This window comes from Mustela nivalis (assembly GCF_964662115.1).
Source record: "Mustela nivalis genome assembly, chromosome: 11".
NCBI classification, from domain to species: domain Eukaryota; kingdom Metazoa; phylum Chordata; class Mammalia; order Carnivora; family Mustelidae; genus Mustela; species Mustela nivalis.
Window position 1 is genome coordinate 43,638,460 of NC_139030.1, and position 17,969 is coordinate 43,656,428.

The 17,969-nt window shown below is 48.6% G+C and overlaps 1 protein-coding gene and 2 long non-coding RNA genes across 5 annotated transcripts; 1 reads left to right on the forward strand and 2 right to left on the reverse strand.

Annotated features, from left to right (window-relative positions):
• Positions 1-1,394: 1,394 nt before the first annotated feature.
• HOXD1 (homeobox D1) lies at positions 1,395-3,590 on the reverse strand. 3 transcript variants are annotated; one of them, XM_082688987.1, is made up of 3 exons: positions 2,822-3,590; positions 2,391-2,493; positions 1,395-1,924 (listed from the first exon to the last, which is right to left on the reverse strand). In XM_082688987.1, exons 1-3 carry the CDS (start codon positions 3,468-3,470, stop codon positions 1,825-1,827), a joined length of 852 nt encoding a protein of 283 aa, XP_082545113.1. In that variant the 5' UTR covers positions 3,471-3,590; the 3' UTR covers positions 1,395-1,824. The 3 variants fall into 3 exon arrangements, with proteins under 3 accessions (XP_082545113.1, XP_082545112.1, XP_082545111.1); XM_082688986.1 differs by having other exon boundaries at positions 2,330-2,493; XM_082688985.1 differs by having other exon boundaries at positions 1,834-2,493.
• Positions 3,591-12,149: 8,559 nt separating this feature from the next.
• Positions 12,150-13,054, reverse strand: LOC309843780. Its single transcript, XR_014300336.1, has 2 exons — positions 12,903-13,054; positions 12,150-12,723 (listed from the first exon to the last, which is right to left on the reverse strand). It is a non-coding gene; the product is annotated as an uncharacterized lncRNA (long non-coding RNA).
• Positions 13,055-13,402: 348 nt separating this feature from the next.
• LOC309843781 lies at positions 13,403-16,303 on the forward strand. The gene is made up of 3 exons (XR_014300337.1): positions 13,403-14,380; positions 14,481-14,663; positions 15,143-16,303. It is a non-coding gene; the product is annotated as an uncharacterized lncRNA (long non-coding RNA).
• The last annotated feature ends 1,666 nt before the right edge of the window (positions 16,304-17,969 follow it).

The window sequence follows — 17,969 nt, forward strand, 5'->3', positions numbered from 1 at the left end:
TTAAGATTTTATTTATTTATTTGACAGAGAGAGATCACAAGTAGACGGAGAGAGAGGCAAGCAGAGAGAGAGAGAGAGGGAAGCAGGCTCCCTGCTGAGCAGAGAGCCCGATGCGGGACTCGATCCCAGGACCCTGAGATCATGACCTGAGCCGAAAGCAGCGGCTTAACCCACTGAGCCACCCAGGCGCCCTAGACCTGCTTTTTAAGTGATATCTTTTCCCCCTAATTGGCTGAGTTTGTTAGAGTTTATAATTTTATTTCTCCAACTCCATGAAACTGTGAGTGTGAAGGAGAGGAATTTAAGTGTAATTTCAGTCTTCTAAGATGATCACATCGTGGATAGTAAGCCTCCACAACTGTTAGACTTCCAAATAATTGGATTTAAAGCACTACACTAGAATCTAAAAGTCTAGTTAAAAGGAGAACTGAGGTTCATATCTGGATTATTTGAACCTTGAAGCCCTTTGGTTGAACTGCAGAGAGATTTTAAAGATGAAGCTCTAGCTCTTCATAAAGTGAGGGAAATGAACTGCCTTGATAATTGTCCCAAATATCTACTTGGCTTTGTGTATTAATGTCACATTTTTTCACATAGTATTTCTGTAAGGTTGTCTAAAAGCCTGGCCAACCATGCGTGTTTCCAGGGTTAGGAGCTGGGGGGCTGGATGGAAACAAGCTTAGAGGCTTTTTATCACATACCCTCTTGCCATCCTTCAAATTTTGTGCTTTGAAGCTTCTTTCAAAAAAGTCACTTGAAAGTATTCTGTTTTTAAAAATAGAAAGTTACCTCTGTGCTCTCTTATTAAGCCAGATGTCGGTCTCCGTTACAGGAAGCAGAAAGCTCTGACGACTGGCCCCACTAGCCTCCTCTGTAATTCTTGACTTTGGGAAAGGGAAGTCCGCCATTGAGAACTTTTGGATGTGCAGCTGCCTTTCTCAGAGAACACTAACCAACTAACAAAACCTTCAGGTTGCCTTTTCTTGTCACGAGAGCAAGAGACAAAAGAATAAGGAGATCTCCCTACAGTGTCTTCTTGGCTTTACAACATTACACAGTGGACACCTAACCTTTGAGTTAATGTGCAGTCTAGAGTCACTCCAAAACTTGCGGACTTAAAGTAAGTACAGCAACTCCTTAGTTAACTTGAATATTTGGCAAAGTAGTTCTTCTTCTCCCTTAAACTGCTCAGATTATTGTCCATTACCTATAGTTGGTGTATACAACCTATAAAATGTGTTATTTTTTAGAGTTATTAATCTAAACAAATTCCCAGAGCAGAATCAAGAAATTAGAAGAAACCAAATTAGCTTTTAAGAAAGATCATGAAAATGAAAGGAGTGTAAGAAAAAACAGAGAGTAACAGATTCTGTAATTTTTATTACAAAAAAAAGTTCAAACCCTTTACATGCTGACATTAAATGTCATATAGAAGTTCATTGCAAGCAAACCTGTTTAAAAATATACATACTGTATATATTTACATTCCAGTCTGAGTAACTGGTGTCAGGGTGTAGTTCAGGTTCTAGTGTTCACCCACCCTGTGGATTTGTTCCTCTACTAACTAGACAGCCAGCGATTGTATCTTCACTCAGGCACATGAAGAGGTAGAAACTGCTTTTAAAAGAGAAGAAAAAAAAAAAAAAAAAAAAAAGCAAGTGGAGTGCAAACGTGAAGATCACCTTTGAAGCAGCTTAGCTAGATCAAGAAGGCCCTAACTAGCTTTGGTCATCTCGAGCTGAATACATGTAGTCTGTCCTTTAAATAAAAATGAGAAAAACTTTGGGTAGACGTTCTTCTGAGCATATCCGGGGCCGGCAGAGATCAGCAACGAATGCTCTTGTCACTCTGCACCGAAGGACTGCATAGGACTAAGTTAGGCAACACAGCAGCAGGGCTGGGCTGGCACTTGGATACCTTTTCCCTGATAAGACACAAATAATACACAAACGAGTGGCTTAAGCGACTTCAAATTGACATCTGTACCCCTAAGCCTGGAACTCAGAAGCCCACTAAGATACTTCCTTTCCTGAGAGAAACCTCTGTTGATTTCAGCCCACGCCCACCTCCATCCCAAACTGAGCATACTAAGTCTAGACAGGGGTGAGGCAGCCTATGACTTCTGCAGGCCAAGGTTTCTCAGCCTCAAGACTAAACCTCATGAGGGCGTTTGGGCCTGTGAAGGGCTCCCTGGCTTCTTGCCAGACTTGGCGGTGCTCGTTCCTGAGAGGGGGAGTTGGAGGGAAGCCACAGGGGTGACGGAGGGCAGAAGCCCTTCCCGTTCTCTTTTCTTCTGTTTCATCCTGCGGTTCTGGAACCAGATTTTGACCTGGGTATCATTCAGCTGCAAGGAGTTGGCTATCTCGATGCGTCGGGCTCGAGTTAAGTACTTATTGAAATGAAACTCCTTCTCCAGTTCTGTCAGTTGCTTGGTGCTGAAATTCGTGCGGATCGCGCTGGAGGGGCTAGCGGCTCCATATTCGGCGAGTTTGCCTGCAATGTAAAGACAAAGCATCAGTGGGGCAAGAGGACGCGGCACACTACTTAGAATCGAAGTTACAAAGCAGTTCTCCTGGTTCTCTGTAAACACAGAGCTCCACGGAGAGCTCCCTCCTAAAATTTCCTCAATGCCTGGCCCATTTTCGAAGCGTCTACTTGGGACATGCTCAATGGAGTGCGCCCACTTTAATAATGCCTCGGAACGCCTTTCCCCCGTAACTCTAAAGGGCCCTCAAGAGGGGCAGCTGCGACGCGCTCCCAGCCTAATTCTTTGGAAGGGGGCTCCGACCCCAGTAGCTCGGTCCGAGGCCCAAGCACTTACTTTTCCTAGGGGCGTTCCTCTTCACTTTCATCCACTCGAAGGTGCTGAAGGCGGCTGGGAGGCCGGAGGCCGGCGAGGCCGACTTGGGGTAGGCACCAGGGGCGGGGGACGCGGTCTGGAAGGTCCCAGGGTGGCCGTCGGCTGGCTCCTTCAGACACGCCGGCAAGGGGCCGGGCTCGCCGAAGGCCGAGTAGTCCACCTGGCCGCTGAGCAGAAAGGAGCCCCCGCCCGAGAAGACCGCTGAGGTCGCGTAGTGGACGTGCGCCCCGCCGTCGTCCGCCGCCCGCCCGAGCGCGCACGGGAAGTCGTAGGCCGACCCCGGCCCCAGGAAGCCGTAGTCTGCACCCCCTGCCGCGGCAGGTGCGGTGCCTGGCTCGTAGGCACCCTCCAGGGTGCACGGCGCGAAGGAGGGCGCGGCCGGGGGCGGCGCGGGAGGCTGCGCGGGCGCTGCTGGGGGCAAAGGCGCAGGCCGGGCGGCGGCCAGGGACAGGCAGCTGACGAAGGCGCCGTCGCCGCTGCCCAAGGGGAAGGCGGGCTGCAGGGCCACGGGCCGGGCGTCGGCGCGGCAGAACTTGGGCGCGAAGCTAAGCACGTCGCCGCCGCCACCCGCCCCGCTGCCGCACGACACGTACTCCAGGTAGGAGCTCATGGTTCCGGCCCACCCGCCTCCGCGCGCAAGCCGCGGCCGGAGTGCGGGGCCGGGCAGGACCGCGGCGGACTGCGCCGCTCCACCTCTGCTGCCTACCCGCGCTGCCTTCGCCGAGCCATGGCCAGCAAGCCGGTGGTAAATAGTGGCCTAATATAGCAGCGGGGGTGGCCACGTGGCGCTGGCCGGCCAATGGGCGCCTGCCCCGCACGGCCGGGGTCCCGACTGGCGCGCGGCTCCACGCGCCTGCCCCGCCGCCAACTTTGCCAAATCCGCGGGTGGCCGCCGTCCAGCACCCCCCGGGTCGGGAAGAGAGCCGGCGCGACCCAGGGGCGGCCTGGGGAAGGGCGGGGCGAGAGCGCAGGAGGCCTGCTACCGGGACAGGTACTGGACGGAGCGGGAACAGAAAGGCAGAACAGGCGGCTCCGGTGAGGACAGAGGGGGAGAAGATTGTTCTTCTGCATCGGTGGGTGGCTGACCCCTCGGATGCGGATAGTGCACACTAAGATGGGGAAAGGGTTAAAAAGGAGTGTGGTGGACGTCAGCCCTTGGGGACTGCTTATAGCCTCCCCCCACCCTCAACCCCGGGGAAGGTCAATATTCCTCCCCAACCCCCCCTACTCTGAGTCCTATGCGCTTTCGGTTTTCCTGGCACTGGTGTTATTCCTTTCCTAAACCTAGAGTACGGATTTAATTTTCCCTCGTCTTCTCCCTCCTTCCGATTCCCGGGACTAAATTGTATGCCCTGGGTGCTGTGTACCTGGGGCGGCACGACATCTTCACAGTTAGATTTTCACGTTACTTCGCAGCATCCCTTCAGTTGGCGTTCCTTCCATTTGTGGCGGCGGGGTGATGCGGGTACGCGTTGGGGCGCCAGAGGTTTCTGCCTTGTGGGGAAGTCTACCAGATTTCCCCTTCTAACTAGGATGTCCAAAAAGACTGCCCTTGCGGTGGAACGCCGGTGGGAGGCTGGCACCCGCATCCGGGCTGCGCACGTTTTCTCTGAGAGGCTTGGCTCCAGGGCGCAAAGGCTTCCCAGGGACCGGTCAGATCTCAGAGGTTTGGACGGGCTTGTACCTCGAAGCAATTAAAGCTTCTGTTCCATCAGATAAGTGCTGCGTCGTCTCTTGCGAGTGAAATCTGAGGGCTCACAATGTTAATGGGCTCACGTCTTTCCCTTGATAATATGGTTTTGTTTACTGAGCGTAGAGAGACGGGAAATAAAAGTGCAACTGGCACAGGAAATGAAGAGGAGAAGGGTTACAAAGACAAGCCTCCCATTGACAAACTTTCCAACGTCCTTGAACATTTCTTATAATGTCTTTGGGGCGGTAGGAAAATAACAAATTAAATATATAAATGTTATTTACACACAGCAGTCTTGAAAGAGAGTGGCTTCCTAAAACTGTGTGAATAGGGTCTACTCTTGGCTTATTCAAGTACCCTTGAGAATTTGATCTATTATAGCCTCTTAGTTATGGTGACAGAAGTTTTATTATTGTTTTACTGATCCACTTGTCATGAAAGAGCGATTGAGTCCTTGCCTAAAATTCTGCTCTCAGGAAGCCTGGAAAGTAGGAGCCATCACAGTCCAGGCAGCCAGTCCCTACTGGGATGTGAACTTGTGAATAAACAAAGTCACACCAAACGTGTTGCTGGTGAAGCTGAAGTTGAGCCAAGGTGGGGGTGGGGGGCTAAGTAGAGAGTACACAACTAGGAATGAGCACAAAAGCTAAGAGGTCTGGGGTTCCTACACCGCTGGAGTTCTTGGATTTGATTGGGAAACAGAATCCTGTGCTGAAAATCGCCCTCAACCTTGATGTTGCTACTTCAGTTCTCTCCTAAAGCCAATCAGATGACAAAGGTCCTAAATAGTCTGAAAAGGGAAAAATAGAAGCTTTTTTTTTAGCTCCCTGATCAGGAAATGATAGAGCCCTTCAGAGCTAGCTCAGGCTTCATATGAAGAAGTATTTCTTTGCTGTCCCTCACTCTGGGCTCGTAATACAAAAATACCAGCAACTCAAATGCTGCTGAGGTCACATAACACTTCATTCATGCCTGCCTAGACTTTAATAGTCAGTTTTTATCAGCATAATGACCCAGTGTGCACACTCCTATCTCAAAACTATAAGTCTTTCTCTCAAAAAGTACTTGTTTAATCACAGCTCCTAGGCCCAGAGTCTATACTTGCTAAGACCAAGTCAAGAAGGAGGATGGGGCGCCTGGGTAGCTCAGTGGGTTAAAGCCTCTGCCTTCAGCTCAGGTCATGATCCCAGAGTCCTGGGATGGAGGCCTGCATCGGGCTCTCTGCTCATCAGGAAGCCTGCTTCCCCTCTCTGTCTCTAACTCCCCACTTGTGACCTCTCTCTGTCAAATAAATAAATAAAATCTTAAAAAAAGAAGAAGGAGGAGGAGGAGGATGGCCTTGCAAAACTTTCTGGAGAAGACTTCTAGCTGGCTGCAACTTAGGACGTAGGACAGAAAATCTGGCCTGATTATCTGGCCAGTCTGACCAAAACCTGTCATATTAAGCGCCTTTGCTCTAAGGTTTCAGGAAAAACAGGCAGCCTAGGCACCTTGGCATACCTCATTGCAACAGGGACCAGGTTTCTGCTGTTATGCACTGGGGGCAAAATTTGGGTCCTTGCTGTCACAATTAAGCATTGACTTTGATGCCCCATAAGCTGTCCACACTATTTCCCTGAAGCAAAATTTTAAAGATTGAACTTTTGCTGGTGGAAGAACATGTCCTAAAAGAGAATGAGATTTTTTTAATCGCATTGTTTTGTTTCCAAAACTATGAGTGAGTGTGGGTGTGTGGGATGTTCAGTATTTGTCCAGACCCAATTGCTGTTCTCTGGTAATTGCTTACAGAGAGCTACATTCTGTCCATCCTCTCTACTCCTTTTAATCTCTCAGGCTTTGGTATATCCTACACCTTGAAGCCCAGAGTTGCCATCTCTACTCCTGGACTGGTTCTTGACTCGTTCAGATTGGAGTCAAGACTCTGATTATCTCAGACTCAGATTCAATATATGCCAAGAACCTACTGTGGAAGATCTGGGCTGGGGGGGGGGGGGGATGTTCTCAAGCCAAAGGAACAAGAGATTCATTACTGGCACAAGTCTCAGATATATTATAAACCTATTCCAGAAGAATCTGAATCTATAATTTTCTAAGGAGAGATAGGACGATTTCATTGGAGAAAATGTATGTAGAAATATGTGAACCTAGGATACTTTGCGTATATTTAAGGTTTGTCTCCTAGGTGTTCACAGGGTATGAGAGAAATGTCTTACTAATTTTATTGCTTGTTCAAGTCATGAATTCCCAAGGGTCACTTGCCCTGCTAGGTCCTGGTGCTGTGAGTTCTCAGTGGGAGGTGACAGCAGAGGAGCCTAATTGCCAGGTTGTGTTTGATGTAGGAATGCTTTGAAATCTCTCCCATACTGCTAACACAGGCAGCCACCCCCCACCCCCACCCCCATGACAGCCCTTGTCTCCCATCTGAACAACAAGTTTTTTTTCTTGCAGACAGAAGTGTTGGAGGGTGGCACTCTGGTCTTCTGTGTGTTTACAGTTGTTCCTAAGAAGTCTCTTACAACCCCTCTCCACAAGCCTCATCCTCTTACCCCTTGGAGATGCCTTGAGCACATGCTAACTCTTGGCTTCATAGCCCCAAAGGATAGAAAGGCCCTGGATTGGTGGGGTGAAAAACAGAGGAGGAGTGGGCTTTTCTCTTAAGCAAGATTTGTAGTTCTCTGCAGCAGACTTCAGTCCTCCCATGATGGAAGTGGGGGTGGAAGGGATCCTAAGGACAGGAATTCTAAACCTATCAGGAGATTGTTAACATGACCCTCCCTGTTTAGAGTGCTGTGCCTTTCCCTGGGAGCTTTGTGTTGCCTGGCACACAGTAAACATCCAAGAAATGTTTGTTGGACAGAAATAAAAATGGACAGGATGATGTGTTTTTACCATGACTAATATTGGCTGAAGGATATCCTTAGATTATTGGCTCCCAAAATCATCACAGAAGCTTCTTTAAAAGTGCAGGTTCCTGAGCCCACCCAAGAGATTTTAATCCAATATATGTGACTTCATTAAGAGTTTTAATAAGCCTCTCGGTGATTCTAGAGCGAGATTTTTTGGACTCATACTTCGAGAATTTCTGCTTCAGGAGCTGGGTTGGGGTGGGCATTGTTGGGAGAGAGGGGTGATTCTGTGGGAGAGACCCTTGACCAGCACCATGTGAGCTCCTGGCCAGCTGAAACATGAGAATACCTGAACAATGTTCAGAAGCCTGTGGTAGGGGCAGAGAATGTCGAGGCCAAACCTGAATCCAGTTGGGGTGAAGTTTCCTAAAATAACCTTAAGCAGTAGTCAGTAGGATTTTGCGAAGTTTTGCTGACAAAGTAGTGTTTTGCAGAGACCTGGCTTCTGCTCCTTGCCACTTTCCTAACTTGGCTTTGGGGATACTAGTAAGGTAGGAAGTGAAAGAGTTTTGTCTATCCCAGTGTCCTCAGGGAAACTTTCAGGTGGTTTTGAGGTAATGGAAAGAAGGAAGGTGTAGGAATGGGGGTTCTCAAGAGGGAGGAGCCAACTCCTCCTTCCATCTCTCCCAAATTGTCTGGAATGAGCATTTGAGCTCCAGGGATCCATAGGGGATGAAATGTCTGTTGGCCTAAGCTGTAACTCTCCTTTTGGTTAAAGATGGACCTTTCATATCATAAAATGTCAGTGCAAGAAGGCTCCTTAGAGATAAGTGACATTGAACCTCTCATTCTAGAAAGGAAATCACTTTATTCAAAGGTTGAAAGACAAAATCATTCTGCAAAAAATGACAGTCAGGTCTCCTGACCACAGTCGGCTTCCTGTCCACAGTTTACAAAGAGGGACGAGTAAACCAGCCCCTCCTTCACGCCATGGCTGCCTCAGTGCTGAGCCACAGAGCAGTGTTCAAGGAGACACCCTTGTTTCTGGGAGACCATACAGCCAATGTGGCTGACTGGGAGGCTTGCCACCCCCCACAATTTGTAATTTGTTTTCGAAATTTGTGCTCCAGACTTCTGAGGCCCCACATGAGATACTCCTGCAAGAGAAGGCAGAGAGGATCTGGCTCCCCACCCCGTCCACCAAGCAAGAGTAAATAAAGGATTCCCTCTTCTCCTGCTAAGCTTGACACCTGGGGGAGCAAACAAGAAGTGTCCTTGGGTTAATGTAGCTGGACAGTTCAGATTGAGGATGTGTGTGAACACACACAGGTGCACCCAGGTCAGTTACAGTCATACTAATCTTTTTTTATTTTTTTTTTTTTTGCTCCCTTATTTTTTAAATAGATAACAAATTTAAATTTACCTGGTTCAGGATTCAAAGGGTACACAGTGGTATGCAGTGAAAATCTTTCTCCCATCCTGTCCTCAGCCACCTAGTTCCCCTTCACATAAACACCAGTAATTGGTTTCTTGTATGTCTTTCCAGAAATACTTTATACATCATCTATCTATAAATTCCCCACATTTTTTGCATAAATGATAGCATATTAGATGACTCTTTTGGCCCATGCTTTATCCCCATTGTATTTTTTTTTTTTTAAGATTTTACTTATTTAGGGGGACCTGAGTGGCTCAGTCAGTTATGTGTCTGCCTTGGGATTGAGCCCTACATTGGGCTCCCCACTCGGCAGAGAGCCTGCTTCTACCTCTCCCTCTGTCTCCCTCTGCCTGCCACTCCCCCTACTTGTATGCTCTCTCTCTCTGTGAAGTAAATAAATTTTTTTTAAAGATTTTATTTATTTGGGGTGCCTGGGTGGCTCAGTGGGTTAAGCCGCTGCCTTCGGCTAAGGTCATGATCTCAGGGTCCTGGGATCGAGTCCCGCATCGGGCTCTCTGCTCAGCAGGCTCTCTGAGCAGAGAGCCTGCTTCCCTTCCTCTCTCTCTGCCTGCCTCTCTGCCTACTTGTGATCTCTCTCTGTCAAATAAATAAATAAAATCTTAAAAAAAATAAAAGATTTTATTTGTCAGAGAAAGAGAGAGCGCGCTAGCACAAGCAGGGGAGAGCACAGGCAGAAGGAGAAGCAGGCCCCCCATTGCACAAGGGCCCTGATGTGGGACTTGATCCCAGGACCCTGGGATCATGATCTGAGCTGAAGGCAGATGCTCAGCTCACCCAGGTGCCCTCCCCTATTGTATCTTGAAGATCATTTCATATACTTGCATACAGAACTTTCTGGTTTGTTTTTACAATTTCATGCTGTTCTACTCTACATACCTATAATAATTTATTTAACTAATCCCCTATTAATGGGGATAGAAAAGTTCTTGCTTATTTTCAGCCTCTTGCTATTATAAACACATGTTCAAATTTTTGACCTATTAGATAAATTCCCAGACATGAAATAACTTAATCAGAAGTATGTGCACCAGCGATTTTGATACAAAATGCCAAATTGCTCTCCTTAGAAGTGAATCAGTTTACCCTTCTACTAGCAACATAAGAGAATTCCTGTTACCCCATACCCTTGCCACATCAGTGGGGTAGTAAAATTTTTTATTTTTTGCCAGTCCAATAAGTAAAACATAGTGCCTCTTACTTACCCTTAGAGCATCTCCAAAAATGCCATTCTTCCTTATCTTGTTTGATCCTTTCATAATTCTATTTTGCAAATGGTAATACTGACACAGAAAAGATAAACTACTTGTTGTCATCACACCCAATGTAAATGGTCAAGGTCAGATGTTCCAACACCCTTTCCTACACTGCACTGTGTCACAAGGAAGCCTAAAGAGGTTCAAAGAGAGTGGGTGGCTTCAAGCATTCTGTGAAAGACACATGATATAAAAAAGCTTTCCGAGTTCTGCTAAGAGGCCTCCTCTTTAGTGGTCTGATACCAGGACCACATTTCTGCACGTGTCCCTGGAGAGTACCCTCCGGAAGCAGAGGAGCTCTAATTAGCAATATGATCTGACCTAGTCCTAAGCATTAGCTTGGATTCAATATCTGGGAAGCAGGAGGGTGTTGTTTGTAATTTTCCTGAGACATATTTCTCACTAGCCACCCAGGATCTAAGTATTGATTAGCATGGTGTGGGTAAGAGGATGTTTTCCTTAGGTTTTAGCTTTGCATATGACACTCCCTTGGACCTGGTGAAGGTAATACCCAAAGTGGATGTGTGCGCACACACACACATACACACACACGATAAACTTCTGAGGTAGATATCTATTGACTGTTACATTGGTGATGAAACTGAAAGCCAGAAAGATTAAGTGAACTGTTTAGGGTCATACAGTGTATCAATTAGCAAAACAGAAAACACAATGTAGACCTAAAACTGAACTCTTTCGTTTCCTCTGCAAAGTCTTCTCTTCTCCTCCTGTATTCATTTTGGTGAATGACCTGAGTACTCACTCAGGCCCTCTAAACAGAAACCTAGGGATTAACATTTGTAACTTCTCTTTCACTCATCCAGTTATCACCAAGTCCTGTGAATTTGTCCTCCTAAATGTCTTTCCTCTTCATTGTCATTTCCTTAGTTCCTCTCTATGCTAGATTATTGCAACCTCCTTTTTTTCCTTCTTGTCTCCTATCTCTGCTTTCTCCAGTCAGATAGTTTCCCAAAGAGCAGTCTTTCAAAATTTACAACCTCACATCCCAGCTTAAAACCTTCAGTGGCTTCCCACTGCCTACAGATGAGGTCCAGACTCCTTTCCATGAACTCCGTACAACCTCTTTTTCCAGCCAGATGTTCTACTCCAAGGTACTGTTCTTGTTCTAGGGCCAGACTTTGCTCTTTCTTCCCTTCTTGTTTTGCGTGTGCTGGTCTCTCTGCCTGGTATGTCCCTCCTTCCTTCCTAAGAAACTCTAAGAACCCAAATTCATTTCCTCTGAGAAGCCCCCCCCCTTTATTTTTGACACTACAGTGGTGTTAGTGGCCCCTTCTCTTTATTCCAGGAGCATCTTGGCCACACCTGTGTTATAGCATCTGTCACACAGTTTCAGCATTCTTTTCCTCCCCTAGTAAATGAAAAGGTGCACACTATTAGTGACTACTTTTTATATCTCAAGCCCGACACAATACCCACAGGAACTGTTCAGTAGGTCTTGCTGAAAGGCAAGGAGAGAGGGAGACACTCTGAGCCAAGGACAACAAGACCAGTATTTCAGTTGCTTAATGAGTTCAGAACACTGTGCAAGGCTTAATGCTTCAGGTTTTATCTAAAGCAAAACGATAGTAGAACACCTCTCCAAAGCAAGTTAATTTCCACCCAAGAGGGTGCAGAAAGAGAAGAGTGGAGGGGGGAGCTGGGATTTTCTATCTTTCAAGGGCTCTTTCCTATAGGCTGAGGCAACACTTAAGGAACTCCAGAAACTTCTCAGCTGATGTCACTCAGAAAAAGAGTAAACGGGGTGGGGGTAGCCTGGAACTTCTTAGATTTTACAAGAGAAGTACAAGTACCACTCAAGAAGGCCTATACGAATGCTTCACCACCCACTTACCCAAGCCCTCCCTCTGAATAGCTCTGATGCTAATGACCCCCGGCCCCCCCACCCGCGCACCGTTTTCAATCTATCCCTTATTCTGTCCCTTCATGGTATTTCTAAAATGCACCCCAAAAGAGCTGATGTAAGATAGTTCAGTCCTTCCTTCACACCAGAAAAGAGAGGAGAGGCATATCATTGTGGTTGGTATTTTAAGTGTATTTTTATTGTTCTCTTTATATGGCATTCTAGTTCCAAGTTCAACCCGGGTGTTATCCTGCTTCCTCCCACACAAATTACTCCTGAAGGTAAATAAGAGAACGAAACTAGCTCCGTCTCTTCCCTGAAGTCTAGTCCCTTGGGAATCTTTTTTAAATTCTTAGTGTCTGCAAAACCCTTCTGACCCACTGAGATTTTTCTTGTTCCGCCTTGGGAGAGATGGAGTTGCCGGTTTCTAGGCGTGGAGAGGCGTTGAGGGTGACTGGGGAGGAAGGAAGCAGGAGATGTCGGGGTGGGGGTGGGGGGTACCGAGTCACGGTGCGTCCGACTGGCGCTGCCGGCCTCTTGGAAGGGCCGCGGGCCGCAAGTGATCCGAGGGCTGGCCGGCAGGCGACAGGAGGGACCCGGAGCGAGGAGGTGACCGGCCCTGCACCCCCGAGCGTGGGGCGGCGGTTCGCGCCCTCCGTGAGCGCTCACCCCGCGTGCCTGCGTCTCCTCTGCTTGCGGTTTCTGGTCGGCTCCCAGCTGGCCCGGACTTGCTCTGAAGTAGGAGGAACCGCTGTCGAGCGAAAAGTGCACACCGGGTGATTGATGAATTCTTAATAGGACTAACCTCTCCCGCCACCCCCTCCCCAACCCGCGACACACACAGAGAAATCCTCCTCCCCAGCCCCCTCCCAAGGCCGCCTCGCTGGCGAGAGGGGACGCGGCCGCCAGCCTGTTGGGTGATTAACTCACCGTTTGTCTCTCCGAAAGCGTGCCAGGTGGATTTCGGCAGCCTGGCCGCGGCCCCGCGGCTCCCGCGCTCTGCTGACTGCGCCCTGCCGCGGGCCCGGGGACCGCGGAGCGAGCGCGCGCGTCACATGGTGGCGCGGCCCCGAGACGGCCTTTGTGCCGCGCGACCGCCCGGCAGCCCGGGGGAGGCGGCGGCTATTGTTCCCCGCAGGGGAGGGAGGTGCTCAGACTCGGGGTCCAAGCCAGCCTCCTCCCCAGAGTGTCCCCACGTCTGAGGACGGGTGGGGGCTTCCTTTGTGTGTTCTGTGCCTGCGACAGGAATGGCGCGGCGTCGCTGCCCCAAGGGGCAGCAGAGAGGCTGAGGGAGGTTGGAGCCAGCTCCGCCACTACCTCGAGCTCCGCTCAGCCGACCCAGTTTCCCGCTTTGCCCTTGCGGAGGAGGCGGAGAGGCATGTAGTATTTGTAGGGCAGAGCTTGGAACAATGGAGCCATCAACGGGCCTTCTTCCCCCGCTCCTCAGAAGTCAGCAACAGGTCCTCTTGGCCTGGTTTTAGGCCTGCTTTCCCAATAAAGACATTTCATCTATTATTCCACCAGGGTTCTCCATGAATCCTGATTTAAATTAAAGTCTCCTCCTTGGGCTCTTACTAATGTTAAAATCTTATTTTCATTATTTTCCAGATATTACTCTTCCATAAAAATGATCCAGACTAGCTATCGGAACCAGTCCAGATATTTTGCCACCAATAGAGATCTTTTGGGGCCCCTGGGTGGCTCAGGCAGTTGGGCATCTGCCTTCAGCTCAGGTCATGGGATTGAACCCCACATTAAGCCCTCTGCTTAGTGGGAAGTCTGCTTCTCTCTCTCATTCCCCCTCTGTGCTCCCTCCCTCAAATTAATAAATAAAATCTTAAAATAAAAACAAAACCATTAGGGACATTTCACCTGCTTCTGCTGCCGCAAATGATTGGGCATCCATTTACATTTCCTCTTCCTTCATGTGGGGAAACCTTTTGTTCATCATGCTTCAGGCTAGACCTGGCTTGAAAGCGGGTCCTTGAATTACCTTTGTACTATTACAACTTGCCAAGTGGTTATGGGATCTGAGGGAAGTGTTCAGGCATGGGCTGTAGGCCAGGAGTATATAATCCATTTGGAACCAAATTTGAGCCCCAAAGATAAGGGCATTTGTAGCTGGACCAGAGACAAGGGAACAATGAAAACTAAGATTTCACCCTCTGTGATGATCTTCACCTCCAGCACCACCAATGCGGTGAGTACAGAGGATTCAACTACCTCGCCTTTTTTTCTCTCCATCCAGGCTCTCTGCAAGAGAAATCTAAGTGAGCTAGTCCTCATAGCTGGGGAGGGTATGGCTGGCGACTCAGTCTTAGCTCTCTGTGCCCGGAGTGTCTAGGGCTAAGTCTGTTCACCCAGGCCATAGCTCTGTCCTCTCTGGGAAGTTGCAGTGCCCCGAAGTGGTAAGGCTATAGGCCTGTGGGACTGAGGCCTTCTGCCCCTCTTTGTATTTTTATTTAATACTCACAAAGTTCTGTTCGTCCTACATTTTTTTTCTTACAGTTTCTGAAAGAAGGACCAAATTCATGCCAAGAACACCCAGATGAAGAGGACCTTCCTGGATCTGTAACTGGGATTAACCAATTCTTTAAGAGAAAGTTGCAATGAATTCTGAGGATAAAGCCAAACAGGCTCGTGACTGTTCCTTGAGTACTGACAGCGTAAACAAGCTTCTGGCTCCTCCAGGTCAAGCGAGAAACACTTTTCATTAGGATGTTGGGTTTCTTCTTTGTTATTCAAACATACACCCACACATATCCTCTTCACCCTCCCTAATGAAAACCCTCAGCAGATGGAGAGCCTAAGCTCCCAAGACTTATGGCTGAGGAGAAGCGCTTCACTCAGGGGTGGGTTGGCTGGTACAGAATGGGGGAGGGAGAAATGAATAGCTAGGGTAGGTAATCACTATCTTTTAATACTCCTTACTGATAGAAATTCGAAAAATCCTGTTCAGCAAGGTTAGCAGCCTCTAGGGCCTAGGAAACCAATTTGGCTGATGTGTCTGTGATAGGGACTAGGCCTGGGGCTGCACCAGGGGGAAAGTACTCACTCTATATTCTCTCTCTCTCTCTCTCTCTCTCTCTCATTTGAAAGCCTGTACAAAGAAATGGTACAAATGGATGGTTAACTTAATGATTCATCAGAGGCGGATTTTTCTCTGTCAGGTCCCTGGATGAGGCCGAGGTCTGAAAGCCAGGAGGCAGAACATTTACTTAATCGCCCTTTCTTACCACCTTTCCAGGGGCCAGGACTACTCTTCAGACATTTCCTCTGCAACTGCCCCACACCCCGCTAGCTCAGTTGGGTCTCTTTATTCCACTCCAGGCTGGATCCTGAGTTTCTCCTGGAAGCCAGGGCAAGCTCTCCTTCTGCCTAAATCTCTTTCCCCACCCACACCTCCCAGTCAGCAGTGGGCCCTCTGGGCAGCCTCCTCTCCACCATGCTTTAATTCAAGTTTGATTGCCTGGACAGAACAACCGGGGGCTCCCAAAGAGCTGTTACCCCCATCCATGGGCCTGTTGTTGACTCTGAGCCCTTTCTTCAAGCCTCAGGGGGATCTCCCACAACCTCCCTGGCCCTCCTCACCCCCCACGTCACACTTCAGGGGTCTCTGTAAGAAAAAAATAAAATAAAATAAAAAAGAGCTGGTCAAGGCCTGAGCAAAAGAGCCACTTCCTTTCCTGGAGCAGCAAACGAGGTACACCTCCCAGAGACCAAGGCTCAAAGTGGGCCCAGCCGTTCCTCAGCACCAGGCGCAGGCCCAGCGGTGCCATTGTGAGGCCTTACCCGACGCTGAGCCCCTGGGGAAGCCTCGCACACAAAGGCGCAGGGCTCCCGGAAGCCCTGGCTGCTGTGAGCGCCTGCAACCCCGCGCCGGACAGTGAGGGGCCAGCAGCCTCGAGGCCTTGGTGCGTTCACCATTTCCCCCCGGTGAGTCTGTCTCGGGCCCAAGTCTCGGGCTAGGCTGGAGGTTTCCTTCTCCAGCCAACTTGCCCCTTCCCGCTGCAAGTTACACACTCCCCCACTTCCCCGGGGATGGAGAGGCCTGGGCTCAGGGCGCCATTGCCCAGTCCAGGCTCCCCTCCCCCACTGTCTCCTTTCTCTGCTTCTCGGAGATCGGGGAGAGAGGAGGCGGGTGCCTCCGCCGATAGAGCAGCTATTGTGACCTTCCCTCGCGGAGCGGGAACCCAACAGAGAGTGTACCGCCGGCGGGGGAGGAGGCGACTGTGTGTGCAAACCTCGGGGTGCGGAGGGGGTGGGACTGGGAAATTAATAAAGGTTTGCAACCTTGGGCAGTTGGGCCCTTCAGAGGGCGTTTGGTTGTGTTTAGACTCCAGTGCTTCCTAACACTAATTGCAGGCTCAAAAGGAGCAAAATTTATGGCGAAGGCCAAGGCAGCTTGTTTATAATTTATGAAGTTTTAAATGGCTGTGCCGGAGACCCCCCTCTCGCCCTGGCTGTCGTCCGCGCGGGAAGCGCCAACCCAGACTCGCCACCGCGCCCCCCCAACCCCCCCCCCCAGCGACCTAGTGTGCCCATCACATGACACTCAGGCCAATGGCAGGAAAGAATCCGAGCCTCGGGGTACCTTTCTCCAAAGGTGAGAGAAAGCCGATTTGTCCAAAGCAAACTCCCCCACCCCACTAGAGAGGGGCGCCTCCGGGCCCCCAACCCCGCACTTCTTTGGAGCCTCGGTGTGAGAGGAAGCTGATGTCAGCCGGCCCAGACACCGTTTAAAGTCTAATCCATGAAACCCTAAGCCGCAGATGACACTTGGGGCCTTCGCAGACACCCGCAGACTCAGCAGATACTCCTGCGGTAACACACCGCGCTGGAAAACGCCTGGAGCCATAATGCATTATGTATTTTTATTATTATTTATGGTAGGAAGAGGAGATGAGGGAAAACCGGGCTGAATCTAAACAGCCTGATAATTCATCTATTTAATATTTCGCCAGTTAAGAAAGGTTGTTGTAATCCCTGCAAGGCAGCAAGCTCTTCTTCGACTTCCCTAATAGCTTAAAAAATAATTTCTTACAAGACAATTAGAAATTCTGCCTATGGATGCAAATCTCATAGAAAACAATGTTAAGCCTTGAAAGTGGGTAAAATATCCCTTCAGTTGAAGTCATTTATTCTGTTGATACACTTCTACAACATGGATACTCTAAACCTGCTCAGATAAAGTGAAATTGAGCAAAAGAATAGCCCCCTCCCACCCCCAATCTAACATGCCATTTTAAAAAACAGCACAAAGGAACAAGGAAACTAAATATTATTTGAGCCATCATTTAGCGAAACACAAACATCCAAATAGAAACGATTGTTGTTCCACCAGAAGATCAGAAGTTAAATTATTTGCACACAATGGGAATTTCACCTCGTGTCACCGGGGGATGTAGTAGGAGTTGCATTATTTGTCAAACCAAATAGAGATGCGTGGGCCGACGTTGCTGAAATACAAAAGAATCGAACCTTATCTGAAGGCGCTTTCCAAGTGTCTCCTTATAGAGAAGTGGGTGGACGTTGTCCGCCCCTGGCTAAAGCCATGCTAATATTTACAAAATGGATATAAACCCTTGAAGACATTTTTGCCCGTTTTGTACAAAGAAACAGGAATAAACAAGGTGTTTATACTTGTTATGTTCCATTAATGAAACTTTTATTACTTTACATCGTGGGGCAACGTTTGTTTACTTTAGAAATGAACCACCAACCATTAAAAAGGAAAAGTCCTGACAGCATTTCCTAAAGAAAAAGCTTAGGTGCGTGTCTACAAATGACCGTTTCTTTTTGTGCACCTTAGCTTTTTCATAACTCAGATCTTCCTACAACTTTACTTGTGTCTTTTCTTTGATTGTCAGTTTTCTTTTAAGGTTTATTTTGTTATTAGCGCAGAAAAGTGAGCGCTGGCCTCCCCAATGTAAATGCAATCTAAAAAAAGTCGATTTGTGTCTAAAAAGAGGGTGATGGAAACAGCACAGCAGGCAG

Coding starts and splice junctions, on each gene's coding strand:
- HOXD1 (XM_082688985.1), bottom strand. CDS start 3,470: ATGAGCTCCTACCTGGAGTACGTGTCGTGCGGCAGCGGGGCGGGTGGC. Junction 2,494..2,821: donor GAGGAACGCCCCTAGGAAAA/GTAAGTGCTTGG, acceptor TTTACATTGCAG/GCAAACTCGCCGAATATGGA.